Source organism: Parus major, chromosome 1, assembly GCF_001522545.3.
Source record: "Parus major isolate Abel chromosome 1, Parus_major1.1, whole genome shotgun sequence".
In the NCBI taxonomy this organism is placed as follows: domain Eukaryota; kingdom Metazoa; phylum Chordata; class Aves; order Passeriformes; family Paridae; genus Parus; species Parus major.
The window spans coordinates 15076143-15092372 of NC_031768.1; the positions used below are offsets into that span (position 1 = coordinate 15076143).

General features: G+C 39.0%; 1 protein-coding gene across 8 annotated transcripts in view; it reads left to right on the forward strand.

The window, feature by feature from the left end:
- The window catches only part of SH3KBP1 (SH3 domain containing kinase binding protein 1), a 214114-nt gene that overhangs the window by 165287 nt on the left and 32597 nt on the right, over positions 1–16230 (forward strand). For all 8 annotated transcript variants that reach the window (XM_015635209.3, XM_033512366.1, XM_015635182.3 and 5 more), the window contains one exon: positions 13209–13310. In XM_015635209.3, the coding sequence (XP_015490695.1) occupies positions 13209–13310 (102 nt within the window). The remainder of the gene's footprint in view (positions 1–13208; positions 13311–16230) is intronic.

The window sequence follows — 16230 nt, forward strand, 5'->3', positions numbered from 1 at the left end:
AATTTTGAAGATTGTAATTGTAATAAATAGAGTTTCTTCTAAGCAGCAAAAGATTCATGTGACATTTTCAACTGCCATGATGAAAATTTTACTGGACTTTTTATTCCAGCCCTCTTAGACATAGCTATTGTAAGCCACTTTTCCACAGATTTATTAATAGCTTTGACAAATTATGATAAAATGCATAGGATTCTGACAACTTCACTGAAAATGACCTGTGTGAGGAATCAATAGAAATAGCTACATAATTTCAAAGCAAATACATCAAGCACACACTGGCAGCTGTGCTCTAATTCAAAAGCAGTTTTACTTGCAAGGATGTAAAGAAGATTTCATTGCAGTGCACCAATCTACCTGAGCTCTAGGCAGTAAAGACCACCTTGTTCCCAGGAGAGAAAATGGTCTAGATAAATAAGATCAGCTGCTTTAAAGATCATTGCAAAAGCAAGATATTCTCACCTGAACCCTTATTTTCAATGGGTTGTACTGATATCAGTGCCAATTCTCCTAATTCTGAATCTTTAAGGTGATTTGCTGATGCTATTCAAATAGTTACTGCATTGGTATTATGAAAGACACAACAGGATAATTACTAGTGAAAAACTTTCATGACCATTTATCTGGTCTAGATATTTAATGAGATGTTTAATGACAACCCAATTTGTAGAGCTTAATTCTGTGCTGGGGGGCAAAGAGCCACAAACCTCGTTTTAAAAATAAGCATATGGCAGTCACGTTTTACAAAGCTTGTATTTGCTTTTGGTGTTATTGTTAATAATTTATTGTGAGATTTGCAAGTTTTGTGGTTCAAAACGCCGTACATTTAGCGACTTCCTGCCCTGAAGCATATGCAGTCGAGTGATAAGACAGACAAGTACAGGTGAGTAGAAGAGTATAATGAAACAATTCAATGAGATTCGGTTTTGATAGTCTTTTTGACCATGTCCTTTTCTCACTATTGGAGTGGTGCTGTGTGTGTTTGTCTCTGTAAGAGCGTGGAATCTGGCTTTATGCAGAGTTTAATCCCACCCAATCCTTGGGGTAGCCACGAGGCAGCTAATTTAACCCTGACTGTATTTATAGGCAGTTACTGGAGCGTGGCCCTTTTGCCAAAACAATTCTACTGCTTTTCTCTCATACAACATCTTTAAATGCTCATCCTGGTGCAGGAGGTAATTGTCCAAGCACTTTCTTTAGCTGAGCTATTGGCAAGGCGAACTCATCTGTGCAGGGTTGTGAAGGAAAACAGCTGCTCTGACGGATGCAGGAGGCTCCTAAAGGGATGAAATTAGTAAGTGCTATGTTAAAGAATCTTGCCAGTGAGTTGAGGCCATGAGCAGGGGAAGGAGCAGGAGGTAGACAGTGTGATAGAGGACACTCACTGATACTCCATTGAACATTTCACTGGGCTGGGGAGTCGCTAGAGTTGGCAGAAATTGTTTCTCTGGGGTTTTATTCATTGCTGAAGTTTTCTGTACACCTTTAATTACAAACAGCACACACGTATTTTACAAACCTTGTCTATAGAAATATGTGAAGGAATTAAAATCTTCAAGTTTTTCTTTAAATATGAGCTAATAGGTAGGTATCACTAGTTCATCCTTATTAAGGTGAAATCTTCACTATTTTCTCCTCTAAAAACAAACCAACAGAAGAATTTTTCCAAGCAGAAATGTGGTAGCTTAAGACCATCTCTTTCAAAATAAAGTCTAAGATTGTCTCTTTCTTACTATGAAAGGAAAAAAACAGTCAAATTTCATGATAGCCAGGTAATTTTGTTTTTTCTTGACTGACAACTAAAATCAAGCTTTTTATCTCATTTTTACAAATTAGTTTACTGATATAACCATGCAAAAAAAAATAGGTTATGCAAGGGAAAGTATGATCTGGTTTAACAAAATAAAAATATGGCTTTCTGTCTGAGCAATGCAATGGACTTTGGTTGACACTGAATATTTGGTCATGCAGATGCCCCTTTTTGGGCTTTTAATACAAGATATTTTGCACATTTGTAACTTATACAGCAGTCTTGCATACAGAAACTGAAAGGAATACAGTAAGTAAGCATTTAATACTGCCCAGCTTTAAGAAGGCTTTTATGATGTTTTGTGTTTAAAGAGAAGCATGTAAGCAATAAAGGCACTTCTTGCCTCTGGAAATAAATAGGCATTTCCCCCAGAAAGAACAATGCCATAAAGGCTCCTGAGATAGCCATGAATTATTCATCACTGGCCAGACCTAATAGCCGTACCTAATCTGCTTTCTGTGTTCCTTGTCCCCTACCCTTCACTACTTCCCTTGGCACCAGCTTTTCCCCCAGGACATCCTGCCTCCTTCTCTGAATGGGAAACCTGCTTCTATCACGCTTCTGATTCCATACAAGGAATTATTTTGCACGTTGTGCGTGCTGAGGGTGCAGTTTTACATGATGGATGCTAAAAGGGATGGTTCTTCTGCCCTTTCACCTTGCATCTGACAACCACAGGACACTCCGGGGCATGTGAGCAGGGACGGGTGATGGAGGAGTGGGACTGCCCCAGCAGCTTGCTGAGAGGCTGGTGTAGCTGTAGGGTCACTTCTCCCTGACCTGAAACTTTCCTCTGTAGGTTTTGACTAATAGGAATGAGAAGGTTTGGATTCTTACTGGGTTTCAAACCACGGTGCCTTGAGGGATGGCAGCTGGGGTAGGTCCTGCAAAACGAGCCCTGTTTGACATACCTCCAATGTGTGCAGCAATGCCCTGGGTAAAACCTGTGTCATTTCACAGAAGCATGAATGTTCCTCAAATGAGTGATATAAAACAGTTATGTAAAATCTGTGGGCGCACTGATGATCAAGTAAATAAATGTTCATTTTCTGGAATTATTCTCAGTAAATTATGGAAAATAGACTCTGAGTAATTCCTCTTGCTTGAACCTTGTCCTGGCCAAGACTTTAAAATGTTTATAAATAATTTTGTAGCACTTGTTCATATCTTGCAGCATTTCTTGGCTGCTGTGGTTAGCAGTGGGGTGTTAAGGCTCTGTAGAGACAAAGCCTGACAATGTTTAATCAGGAACCAGGTGCAGCTTACTTTTCATTGGTATCTTTAGAAATATTACTGAAACACAAATGTTTGAGCTAAGCACTTAAATAAGCTGCTAAGCCTGTGATTAGTCCGGGGAGAGTGGAACAGCCAGGACTCAAATGTTGATCTCATATTGTATTTATAATATTATTTTTTTAAAGTACACACTGAAGTTCTCTTTTCCTGTTCTTCTTACCACCAATTGTGGTGCTACAAGAGTGACTTCAAAAGAAAGGAATTCTTTTGTTTGTGGGAAGTCCCAAATTTGAATTTTGACAAATGCAAGTTCATGCCAGACTAGATAGGCGAAGTAGCAGGATCCCTCATGCATGCAATGCTTCAAGATTTGCATCATTTGAAAGGCGTTTTGTTTGTAAGTATGTTTAACACAGCCAAGCTAATCTAAGAAAGTGACATATTTTGAGATAAAAAGGGAAAGAATCTTTTTTCCTACTTAGAAAATATATTGCTGAAATGCTGAGGTGTCTGGAAAACTGTGATTATTGCTCACAGTGTGGGGTTTAGATTCACTGCTTAACTTCATCCGTTCTTTTATTCTGAATGTTGGGTTCACCTGCTGGTTTGATGGTATTATCTGAAGTCCAACATTTTCAGGGCAGGGAGAGCTATTTAAAGGGGAAGTAAAAATGCACATACAGTGCCAAGTAATTAGTAATTGTAATTAAGACCCTGGTCCTAAGATGTCTTCCATCTAAGTGGTTTAATGCTATTGCATTAAATAATCTTTCAAATGTTTTGTTCTAGGTTTTTATAATCTTTCTAAATACAGAAAATGTAATTACATAAATATTTTATCTTGGCTCATCAGAGGCATAAATTATGTCTGTTACTAGCACCACCTTTCATGTTTGTGTTGGCTAATTTAGTTTTAATTTGAGTATTGGAGTGTTCAAGTTTTATGATGTGGAACATATTTATTTCTCCATGATAATTCTGCTGAGTGAACATTGCAAATGAAGTGAATCCTCAGAAGAGATTGTTTTGTTCAATAAGCAACTTAATTCTTCCTGTTTGTACAAATATTTAATCAAAGCTTTTTAGCCTCATTACTGATTAAACTATTTAGTCACAGAATGTGAAGTCAAATGATTAGACCTAGCCTGAAACAGATTTAACAGAAGAAGTACATCTGCTCTGTTAGGTCCTCTGCTCTAATGTCCTGGGTATTGCAGGTCATTCATTATTCTCAGCCAGGGTTTTTGCAGGGTTCAATAACCTGGGCCAATTTTTGACCAGATTTTGTCTTCTGGACAAGTGTCTTCTTGTTGTGCCTTCCACTAAAAAGCACAGCTTGGAAAGAGCAGTGTGACCAAAGCTGAAATAAAGTCTAATTTCTGACTCTCTCCTGTTTCCTTCTATACAGGGCTGACATGAGGATTTCTTAGTAGAGCCTTGGAGCTTGAAGATAAATAAAAATTTTCCTGTTTGACTGCTTAAGCTTTGAAAGATGCAACTGGCATTATCAGTGTAAAGTTCTGTATGGCTTGGGCATGAGAACTGACAGGAGCTGGGAAGGATCCATGCAGGACTTGGGGCTTTAGGAATATGTTAAAGCATTTGAGCAGGATAAACCTCTGGGTTAGGGGCCAGGGCTTTAATGCTTTTTTTTCAATATTTCATAATCTACGTGTATTGCAAGAAGTATGTAAAGGGAAAATGGGTTTTTTCCAGGACTGCTTCAGAAGACAAATTTATTGTCTATTGGGCTGTCTCTTTTATATAACTTATCTCATATTAGGTAGTTGTTGAGAGATTCATACTGTCTTAATGACAGATTTTAAAACCATGTTTCTGTCAAGGAGTACTTGATTACTAACCAGATGCTCATTTTCTTTAACAAAATGTAACAAATTTTGCAATTTTTGTACTGTGAGGTCTCAATCCCAGTAACTGAGTTTATAGTAAGTAACAAATCTTAATCATTTGGAGAAGTGCTAGGTAGTGCAATGTGAGTGTAATGTAAGCCTCTGGAGAGATGCTTTCCTTCATTCATAGATAGTTTACCAAGTTTAATGAGAATGGATGAAGATTCTAAAATCAGTTCTTTTCTAACTCTTAAAATAAATTTGGATTTTGAGAATGATCTGTCTTGGTTTCAGCACCATGACACTGAATGTAGCAAGAATTTCTAAAGAAACGTATTTTAAGATCATTAAAATGCTTTTGTCACTCTGATTTAACATGACTTTTTTATTTCCCCCCAAATGCCAAATTGTATTAATGAAGATCTGTTGTATTTTTAATGACTGTTTCAAAATCACAGAGCCCTTCCAGTGGCCTTCTCTGGTGCTTGTGAGAGTTGGGACCTCTTGGGTCCAGAGCTGCAGTCAAGCCTGGAGGTCCCACAGGTGCCCTGTGAGGGTGGGTTGTATGGCAGAGGGCTTGTCCTCCAGATTTATCTTTCTATGAGGCCTTTAATCCTCAAATTCAGAAGCCTTTAGATGTTGCATGAATCTCTCTGTGAATTATGGTTGATGTCTTGAAAAGTTCAATAGACACATTTTCTTTGCATTAAAGGTGATTGGTTTTTCTTTAAATGTTGATGTTGGCTAGCTGTTGTCAAAAGACTTCTGGAGAGATTCTTACAATGGGGTTAGCAGCAATTTAATGGGGGGCTGCCAGCACAGCAGAGCTGACATGTGAAAGCTCAAGCTTTCATGAAAGTGCAAGCATAAGAAGGATTCATGGCTTTCTGAATAATCCAATTTTTCCAGCTCAACATTCTTCTTGACAAAAACCAGCTTTAGAAAGGCTGAAGGAAGGTAGAGATTTAATGAATGCAAATGACAACGGCTGGGATTTTAATAATAATAATAATAATAATAATAATAATAATAATAATAATAATAATAATGATAATTTTATTTTGTAAGGAACTATGTCTTCTAATTGAGATTTCCAGAAAAATAATACTTTCTCAAACCCTGCATCGTGATGGTGTATCTCAGTACAGATACTACAGTATAAGCTTCACATACTTTTCTGGGGGCCTTCTGGGCTTATTCTTGTTCTTAGTGTTGCCTTCTATCTTAGCTGTAATGATGAAATCTGTGTGATTGAATGTTGCTGAATAAAAACTTTTCATCAAAGACCTGAAAAATCCAGCAGTTGTAGGTTGATGTCTAAACTATAGCTTCATATTTTAGCAGTATTGCAAAGTACCATCATGTTCAGAAGACCAGACTATGCAGCAATCAGCTCCCTCAGAAAAACAGAAGCTCTATTTACAGATGAGAAGATTGCCCTTTTTCAGATGCATTTCTTAAAGAGTTTACACAGGTGCAGTTCAAGTCATGGAAAGGAGAGAAGATAATTACATTATTACTCATTTTGTGACCCTGGGGAATAGAAAAAAATCTCTCATTTACTTATACTGACAAAAGCCTTCTTCTTCACTAGGGGCAGCTTGGAAACTAGGTTAGGGAGGGGAGAGATGAACTTGGGGCATGACACTCCCCAAAATTGTCAGTTCTTCCGAAGGTAGCAAGAGATGAGAGGAGTGGGTGCTGCCTTGAAGGTCTGGCTGCTTTGGAGGAAAAGGCAGGAAACATCTTTGCCCCTAAAGTTAAGTGGAAAGCATGGCTGCAGCAGTGGATGCCTGCTTCCTCTCAGGCTTCCTTGAGGAAGGTAAAGCTGCAGGAATTGCAGCTTTATTTAAATTTCTGCAGGTAAAGCTGCAGAAATTGCTCAGCTGTTGGTAGATTCCCAGTATCAGATGGCTGTTAATGCTGGCGAGAGCAATCTTGATGCACTTGCAGCTGGCTGCAATGATGGAGATACAAGTCCAACGGGCTTCTGAACACACTATAATGTATACATAGAGCCAAGTAGCTACAGGTTTTTATTTAAAAGATTAAGAACAGTCTCATAGCATGCAGTAACTCTCCTGTAAGTGGCTTCAAGAAAAAAAAAGAGTAAAAAAAAAAAAAGGGTAGAATAATGCATAGTACTTGGAAGAAAACATACACTGGAGTGTGTCTGACATTTAAATTATAATAATCTTGCATTCTTTATTGAGTCCTGGTAAAATAATGGAAAAAATCCAAATAGTAGAGTTTTATTATAAATATGTTTACAAACCAGAAATGCTGCTTTGCATTTTCAGCAAAACTGTTGGTTTCCTTCATGTTCTTTTTACCTGGCTCAGGCCTAGAGTGCAAATAGCGGTGTGGGCTAGAAATAAACCCATCTCTAATAACCAAGTCTGTTTTTTTAAGACAGAGCGCTTTATATGAAATAAAAACCCCTCTGTCTTCGGGGTGTATGAAACTCCTGCCTACTTGGAGCCAAGGGAAAGGCTGTGAAGCTGTAAGCATTTCCAGCAGGGAGAGTTCAGTCATGTTTGTGTAGTGGGGTAATCAGTCAGCACCAAACTTGTAGCTGGGACACGGCTTGGCGTGAGAGACACATCACCTGCCGGGTATGAACTTGAGTCTTTTAATTTCATTATCTTCAATGTGGTATCAGGTACTAAAGGGGACTGACAGCTCTGCCTTATCTACCTCCACTGGCACCATCAAAGCAAACCAGCGGTGGTGTTTGAGGGAAGGGAAGTTTGTGTTCTTGGCTGGTGAGCAGCTGGACTCCTGCTCTGGGGAGATGACATGGGCCAGTGTCATGTCACTGGCGTCTGGGTACAGCTGCTTCTGTGCAGAGAGTGGAGAATTTGTCAGACTGCAGAGCATAAGGCACTTTATGCTGGGCTTTTTGTTCAATCTCCACCCATCTTCTGCTTTTTTCCTGTTGAATTCAGAGCACCAAGAGAAGGAACAGCACAATGTTTGCTCTAACACAGAGCAGTAGTTCTGCTGCTAAGAAACCTTATAATGTAGGATACTGTGCACATAAGAGACCAAGCAATGTCATTATTCTTTTACCCAGAAGAGGAGAAAGCATGACTCTACTGTTTTATGACTTTTCTTCATCAGTATGAGAGTGGGTGCAGGATCACTGCAGTTGCTAAAAGGTGACAGCCGTGATCTTATGCTGTCAACCCCACTTATGTATCTCACTGTATTTCACTTGCATTCAGTAACAGTGTGATAAGTCTGGTGCTCTGAATGGAAACTTTCTTTGCCTATGTTAAAATATCGCTGCATGGCTTTTGGCTGGTCTCTCTGCTCATGTATCTCTCTCTCTCCCCTCTCCTCTGTCCCTACTCTTTTACTCACCACAGACATAAGTTTCAGAGTAGAACTGTGTTTTTACTTTTCTTGTTTTACCATTGGTTTGGGTTTGTATTTTGTTTTCTTTTTTGATGTTCCCCTCTGAAAAAAAAAAAAGTCTGTTTTCTCCAGATGATTCTCTCTTCTAATTTTATTCACAGCTTGCCTGTCTCACTGCTGATTCCACAATGAATTGTTCTTTTTATTCTTCAAATCAAGAAAAAGACTGATGTTTTTTAGTTCATTTGTGTATACTCTTAAAATTCTTGGCAACATGTTGACAAGAGGTAGCTATATTCTGATTTTCTAGTAGTTTCCATTGCTCCCAGATTTACCCTTTTCTCTGATTAATGTAAGTGTTCCAGCCAAAGTTGACATTTTAGTACCTAATATTTTGTGTAATATTTATTTCTTACAAAGTTTAAACATCTCAAAAACTCAACACTTTAGTCTTTCTCTTCACTATGTTTTGTCCAACTTTTGCCCAAATATTTAGATCAAAATGAATGTTGCTATTAAATCCAGTGTATTCAGTTTTTTTATCCTTTATTTGGGAACCGCTGAGCTTGGAATTAGAATGGCTGCCGAATGGAAGTGAGCTGGAATCACACCCAGCCTTCCTTGGGGCAGGCCCAACAGGCAGACAGGACATTCCTGATACGGAGCATTCCCCATCCTTGCTCTGCCTGGCTGAAGTGACTGAAGGGACGGGGCAATGGCAGCAAGTTCCTGCCCAGCACAGCAGGAGCATCCCCTCTGTGACAGGAGCAGCTGTCCAGGTGCCCTGGCATAGTCGGCGTGAGGCTGTGCCAAGTTACAAGTGATAGGCCTCGAGCTGGGCCAGAGGAGTTTTAGATTAGATACCAGAAAAAGTTTCATCACCAAAGGAGTGGTGAAGCGCTGGAACAGGCTGCCCAGGGAAGATGTGGAGTCTCCATCCCTGGAAGTACTTAGAAGACATGTAGATGTGGTACTTAGGGACACGGCTTAGAGGTGGACTTGGCAGTGCTGGGGTAACAGATAGATTCAGTGATCTTAGAGGTCATTTTTATGATTTTACTTCATGATGTTTTATGATTTTACTTTACTAGAAATGAGGATAAAACCAAGATATGTATTTTAATGAGAAAATACCAAAATCTCCCTCAAGATTTTTAATTACTCTGTTTCATGAATCTGCCTCTGCTTGAACAACCAAAGCAGGATTGGCAATGTGGACCAGCAGTGCATTTCTCTAAGGTGTTTGATTGCACTGTCACTGCAATGAGAACGTAGGTATAGTCTCCAAATTAAGCTTTGGTTGGAGCAGGTTTTTACAGTAGCTAAATGTTGACCCAGCTACCACCTAACTTGATGAATTTCAGTATCTGGAGTATCTTTTTTGCCATGTCTTACTACTTCAGTTTTGTAAATATTTTGTGAGGTTTTTTTTCCTTAAAAAAAATCCAAAATGCATTTCTAGTGCTTGTAACACATTTTCTTCATAGGACTTTGGGGATATTTAATCTGATTTCTGTTTGTTTAAGTTGTTATATGAGTCTGACAGGATAACACAGAGATAAAGCAGAAATCCATCTGGTTTGTTAATAAATTTTGGGTTATTAATAAAGATTTGTCAATCTTGCTACTGAATTACTTGACAGCTTTTCTATAAAATTTGCATTTTGAAATTACAGCCATTTTGCTGTACATGAACACATAACCACAAGATATGTTTAAAAAGGCATTATGGTTAGAATTGCATGGCTGATGGCAATCTGGAAGAAATGGAGTGGTTTTTGCTCAGTGTTCACAAGCAGACACATTGTTTTAATCACACTGCCTTGATCGTGCTTCTCAGCTCTGCCCTCTGTCAGTACTTGTGGTAGCTGTGGGGCTGTAACTCAGGTGTGCTTGTGTGCTGCTCTGTCCCACCATTAAGACCTACCTTCTGTAACTTCTCTAATTCTTTTTATTCTCTCCATTCTGCTCTACTTCCGTATTTTTCTTTACTCTTGGATTTCTCAGTCCCCTTTGGGCTGAGCTCCTTTGGGATCCTCCCTCATGGGGAGTCCCGGTTATCTCAGTTCTCTGGGTTTGAAGAAAACTCCCAAGCTCGTTAGAATCTTGTTTCTCGTGTTTATTAGAAGGTTATTACAAAACTTGGCAGGTCTCTCCAGACTATCAGCACAAGTTCAATTCACCTCAACCTGGCTCCTTTTGCTCTGATGGTACAAAATGGCCCCAAACCAAGCAGCTGCCTCATGTGTATTGTTTTTATATTTTAACAAATAAGTTTTCTATATCTACTTACATAACTAAAACTGTGACTAACTCTCAACCAGTCATTCTTTGTGCTCCCAAAAACTGCAGAATCATGGAGAAGAAGAGCTAAAAACCACACCTTTTTTCCTCCGTCTTTACTCCATGTATTAAACCCCTCTAAAACCTGTATTTTTCACCTCAGTGGCATACTAAACATTCTACCACCTTCTACTTAGTTTTTTATAAATCCTGGTTTACCCAGGGATATTTGGAAGCCTTTCTGTCAATGGTAAATAGGATTGATACCTTTTTGGAGAATAGGACAAACAGAGAAATGTCTCTTCATTTCTGGATTCCTACACCTTCTGCCTGCACCTTAGGCTGGCTTCCAGAGGTTGCTGGGGCATGGCACGCCTGCAGTTGAGGGTAGCAGGAGGGCACCACCATGGAGATTCTTCACCAGATTTCATCAGTAGCTTTTAGCTTCTAAAGTCTCTTTATCTTTTTCTCAGTGACCCATAAGCCTCCTTTGCAAGTGAACTAAATGAGAAAATTAAAGAGAAACTGCCTAAAGAGATTTACTTGCTGTGGTGATTGGCTGCATAAGCCTGAGTGACGAGCTGGAGAGGGGAAAAAAGCAAACCTGCGGCTGTTTGGGATTTATGAATGTGTGACACAAACAGCAGCTCCATGAAAACAAATGAGCTTCAAAAAACATTGAGGAAAAAATTCACATGTGTTAATAAAATGAAGAAGTAAGAGTAATATTTGTGTTTCTTAAGAGAATAAAATATCCTACCTAAAAAGCATATATGTGATGTCTTGTGCTGTTCAGTCGGGATTATTAGCTAGCACTAAGCTGTGCAATCAGTTGAAGCACAAGCTTTTCGTCTCTGGATGCTTGAATTATTCTTAATATTTTTCAAAATCTAAATTGGGTCATAAATGTTTAGGCAGTTTCAGATTAGCAGCGTAGGGGGTGGAGGGCATTATAAAACACACCATGTGATAGAACAATTGAGTGCACTGATTATTAGGCTGTGCAAGTAGATAGAGCCAAGTGGGAGAGCGCCTTCACACCAAGAATGAGGGGCACTGGCTCTGCAGCAAGGGCAGAATCCTGCACAGTGCCTGCCCATGCCATGCATGACTGGCTGATTATCTTGGTCCTCCATGGAGCCCTTGACAGCCCTGTAGGTACTCAGCAGATGTTTTGAAAACATCAGCTGGTCAAGAATCAGCCCTTGTCACTAACAAAGGTCTTACAGAGCTGGTAAATACCTCCTAAATAACTAGTACTCCTAAATAACTGTGGGAAGACCTAGAAAATGTCCTCCCTGGTGGAGGCCACCCTGCTACAGAGAAGGGAGAATACAGAAAAGCAAAGATTAGGCATGAGAAAAGATTATCAAAAAAAGAATGAAAGGATTGTTTTGTGTCTGCATTACATCAGAGAAAAATACTAAGATAGGAGGGGGGGAAATCCAACTGCATCAAAACAGACATGATGTAAGAAACCAGGCTCTTTAGCTGGCATGTTTAGCTAGCACATAGTCAGGAGACCAGGAGAACTAAATAACCTAAATAAAGAGTCTAGAACAGAAAAGTAAAAAAAACCACCCCCAAAGCATAAAAGCAACTCTGTTTTCTCTCAAATATCATCCAGTGTTTGTCTATTGTAACTTAATAACCTTAAGTAACCTTATACTGAGGTGTATTAAGTACACCTCACTAAGTTAACCTGCATTGTTTTGTCATTCATTTAGCAGCTGAAATAAAAGATTTTATGGAAATCAGTAAAGGTTGACCAGCCTGATATAGAGCCAACTGCAGAAATTGGCTGAAGTGGTTTTAAGACTGAGCAGACAATGGGTGACTTTCCTGTAATTGTGTTTTGGAAAACAGCTGAGCTGTTACAGCTTGAGCTTTCAGGAAAAAAGAATGTGGAAAATCTCAACAGGAAGTGTTCTATGTAGCAAATACACACACACACACAAAAAAAGTGAATAAAAGCACTGAGGACTTTGGGAACAGCTTCAACCTTCTCTTAAATGTTGTGGCTTCTGTCACTATTATTATTCATAACAAAAATAACTGCTATTTTTTAATCATTTAGAATCACTGATGTTACTTATTCACTTATTTATCTGTACATTGTTTTGCTTTACACTCTGCATTGTACTGCTCAGAAATGCCGCAGAAAAGGAAGGTGATGCCTGATATTAATCAGGTGCATGATGTTCACTCCCTTAAAAATTGGAGTGAGATGGAATTTAATAATTCAAATGTGTCAAGCTTTCTTTTGAAAGTATGGGAAATAAGGGAGCTTTTTTATCTTCTGATGTATGATGTTTAATTAAGTTATTGTCTTTCTGCAGAATGAAGTCAGAGAGACATAGGGTCATGCGTGCTCAAAATGCTGACTGGTTTAATAGATCAAATGGTGAACTAGCACTTTGTTTTGGACACAGACAAGGTCTTGAGCTCTTACAGCATGTTCATTGTTCTTTCCTAGCTGCTCCCTGTGATAATGGAATGCAGGGTGGTTATTGAAGTTTTTGTCTGAGAGATTACCCTGTTAACCTGGTACTCCAGCAAATTGTTATATTCTAGCAAACAGGCAGGACATTATGCAAGAGAGTACTTCAGCTCAAAAATCTGCTCAGTGCACAAGCACACTGTGGTTTTCATTTTATTTTACTGTTTTGTAGGATTGCATTGATGTGGGTTGGTGGGAAGGAGAACTCAATGGCAGACGAGGTGTCTTTCCAGATAACTTTGTCAAGCTACTCCCTTCAGATTTTGAAAAAGAGGTAAGCAATATATTATTTTCACTTGAAAATTCAGAATGAAAGTAGAGCTGAAAGGAATCTTCTTTCAGATATGTGATTTTGACAATGTTTTACTTCTCATAACTTAAAAAGAAAAAAATTCTGGGTTAGAAGAAGAATGTGTGGCACTCAAAGTCATCTTATGGAGTTTCCTTGAAGGGTTTGATTTACCCATCCATTCACCCCACCTTCATTATGCTGCTCTGAAAGCCCTTTGTCCTGTGTCCTACAAGTTTGAGAGAGAGAAGAACTGGAGGTCCCAGCATTGGGTCTTATGATGCAATGGCATCCAGAATTCTTTAATCTTCTCCATTGATTTTGTGGTGGAATATGAGAAGTATATATATAAATATATATAATACGAGATTTTAACAGTGAAATTTGAAATATAATAAGCTTTTGGTATCTCAGAGGCATGTTTCTTTACCTCTCAGGATTACTAAAAAAGAAGGTATGAAACCTATGCAGAAGTTTTTTCAGCTCCTATTTATTTGAAAAAGATGGTATTGCCAGACAATATTTAGAAATCTTGTGGTTTTCTGGCATAAAGTAATGGATTACTTCCCCCAAAAGTCCATTCCATTTTTAGGAGCCTTTTGAGTCATCAGTGGGATATTACAAGCTTGCAATCAGGCTTTTGATGAGTATTTCACAGTGACAGTGCAAGCCTTCTGTGATAAAACCAAAATTTACTGACGCCCAGCTTCACTCTTTGGCAATAAAATTGGATGCCGAAGGCAAAAATTAAATAACTTGGAAAGCTTAATAAAGCAACTATTAAACAACTCACAGAGGCTAACAAGATATTTATTGAAAGGGAAAGGAGAAGAGCAGCAAAAACTGTGGGAGACGAAAAGGCAGTTCTACAGCAAAGTGCGTATCCTGGCTTTAGGCCTAAAAATAAAAGAAGGTGATTTGTAGAAGAGGCAGAAATCAAAAATCTGAAGACATAGTGAGCCTATTATAGAAGAAAAAAAATCCTTACTGGTATCCTTTTTTGGTGGTGTAATTATTCAGTCTTTTTGAACTTAAAAATTATGTATCTTTACAGTGATTTTTAGAGTACAATTGAATATAACTTGTAGAATAAATTGGATATTCAGATACTTGGAAATTGCAGCTAGGTTTGCTCTAACCATGGAAAATAAAATTTTATTAATTTTTGAAATGCCACAGATCTGGCCACTTGAGTAAGTAACTGGTAGGACTATAGACCATCTGTCTGTTCTTGAATCAATGCTAAAAAGGAAGGAGATAAATACTTTACCAGTGACTTTGTCAGGTATTTTCTGATGTGATCCAGAGACCTTGGATTCCATCCCATGGTCTGAAAGTATTTGTTGCAGTAGTTCTTCTGTCTGTTCAACAAAAGCTTGGGATCTCTTCCCATCTTCTTGTTCAGGCCCTAGTTTTCCAAGCCTGACTCTTTTCCACACTTGCCTATTTGTTCCAGGTCTTTTCTATTCACTGCCTAGTCCCAGTCTCCACCTCCCAGGTGGTCTCCATTACAGGATTTTCCACTGAGCTCACTACCTGAGTCCAAACCACCATCTGGATTTACTTTCTACCCCTACACCAAATTTCTTTATACACCTTTTTTTTCTTCTTCCCTTTTTCTCTTTGTCCCTGCTCTGTAGCTCTGTTCTCTTCTTGTCCAACCAGTCCTGGTTTCCTTTCTGTTGGCCTAATTTCTAGTCTGTCTCCATCACCTTCCTGGTTATCTCATCCAGGCACAGACCCTTGTAAATCCTTCTCTCTTCCATGTTTCCCTAAGGAGTCTTTTGAGGCTCCTCACGTTGCACCCTTTCTGACCTTGACTTGTCCTTTTGAAACAATCTATTTTCCTTTTCAGCTTTCACTTAAAGCCACTTTGTTACATCAACTCTTTTTCCTTTGTGTTTGTCTACATAAGTGCTTTGGTTTTAATCAGGAGTGACTGTAGTGAATCTGTCACTCGTCTGTCTGCATTTGTTATGCTTTGGAAGACACATCTCAGGGACTTAGACCCCTTACAGGAGAGAGCTAAGCCAAAAGATGTGCTAAGGGAGTGCATCTCTTGTATTCCAGCTGCTGATGTATTGCCAGTCAGTGGGATCACACCACTCTCCAATAAAACCCCAAATGCCTGTATTGTACTGTTGAATCCTCAGCATCAATTATTTCACTCTGCAGCCACTATCAACAGAACTCCTAATGCCTATCACAGGACATTCATTGTCTCTGTCTCGTTTCCTTTCCAAATTTTTCTTCGCTTTTCTGCATTTAAACCTTAATCCTAAATTCTTGTAGAAGTGTCTCTGAGAGTTTAAGGGACTCATTGTTGGTGGACAATGGCCCATGGCAGCCAGGCTGTAGGAGATCACTCTGATCTCCTGAGTTCTTAACCACAGCTTTCTCAGGTTGATGACAAAAGGTGAGCTGGTCAAGGTAAGATGGTAGAAGAAACCTGAAGGTTGCTGGATGACAACTTTGAGATTCAGGATGTTAGGCTTACCCTGTCTGGGCAAAAACTGGTATTTTTTTTTTCTCCAGAGATGAATAAAGTCACTAGATTTGAGAGAGATCCCTTGGAAGGGTATGTGGCAAGCGCTCAGCCTTTACAACAAACCTGCTCTCTTTCAACACTCAGACCAAGATCTGAGAGTTCTAGGGCAGACACTGAACTAATTACTGCAAGTGAACAAAGCAACTGATCTTTCTCAAAAGCTTTGGCAGATAGATAGAAAATAATTGGAGGGAGGGCAGGGATCAATAAGAGTTTGAGAGAAAATACTAACCTAAATGGCTGATTGAAGTTTGGCGGTGTATATCTGGAAAAATCATTTTATTCCACATGTGTTCCACAAGACAATATACATTACTACATAGCCAGCAATGTAGTGAAAGTGATTGTGATTAATCT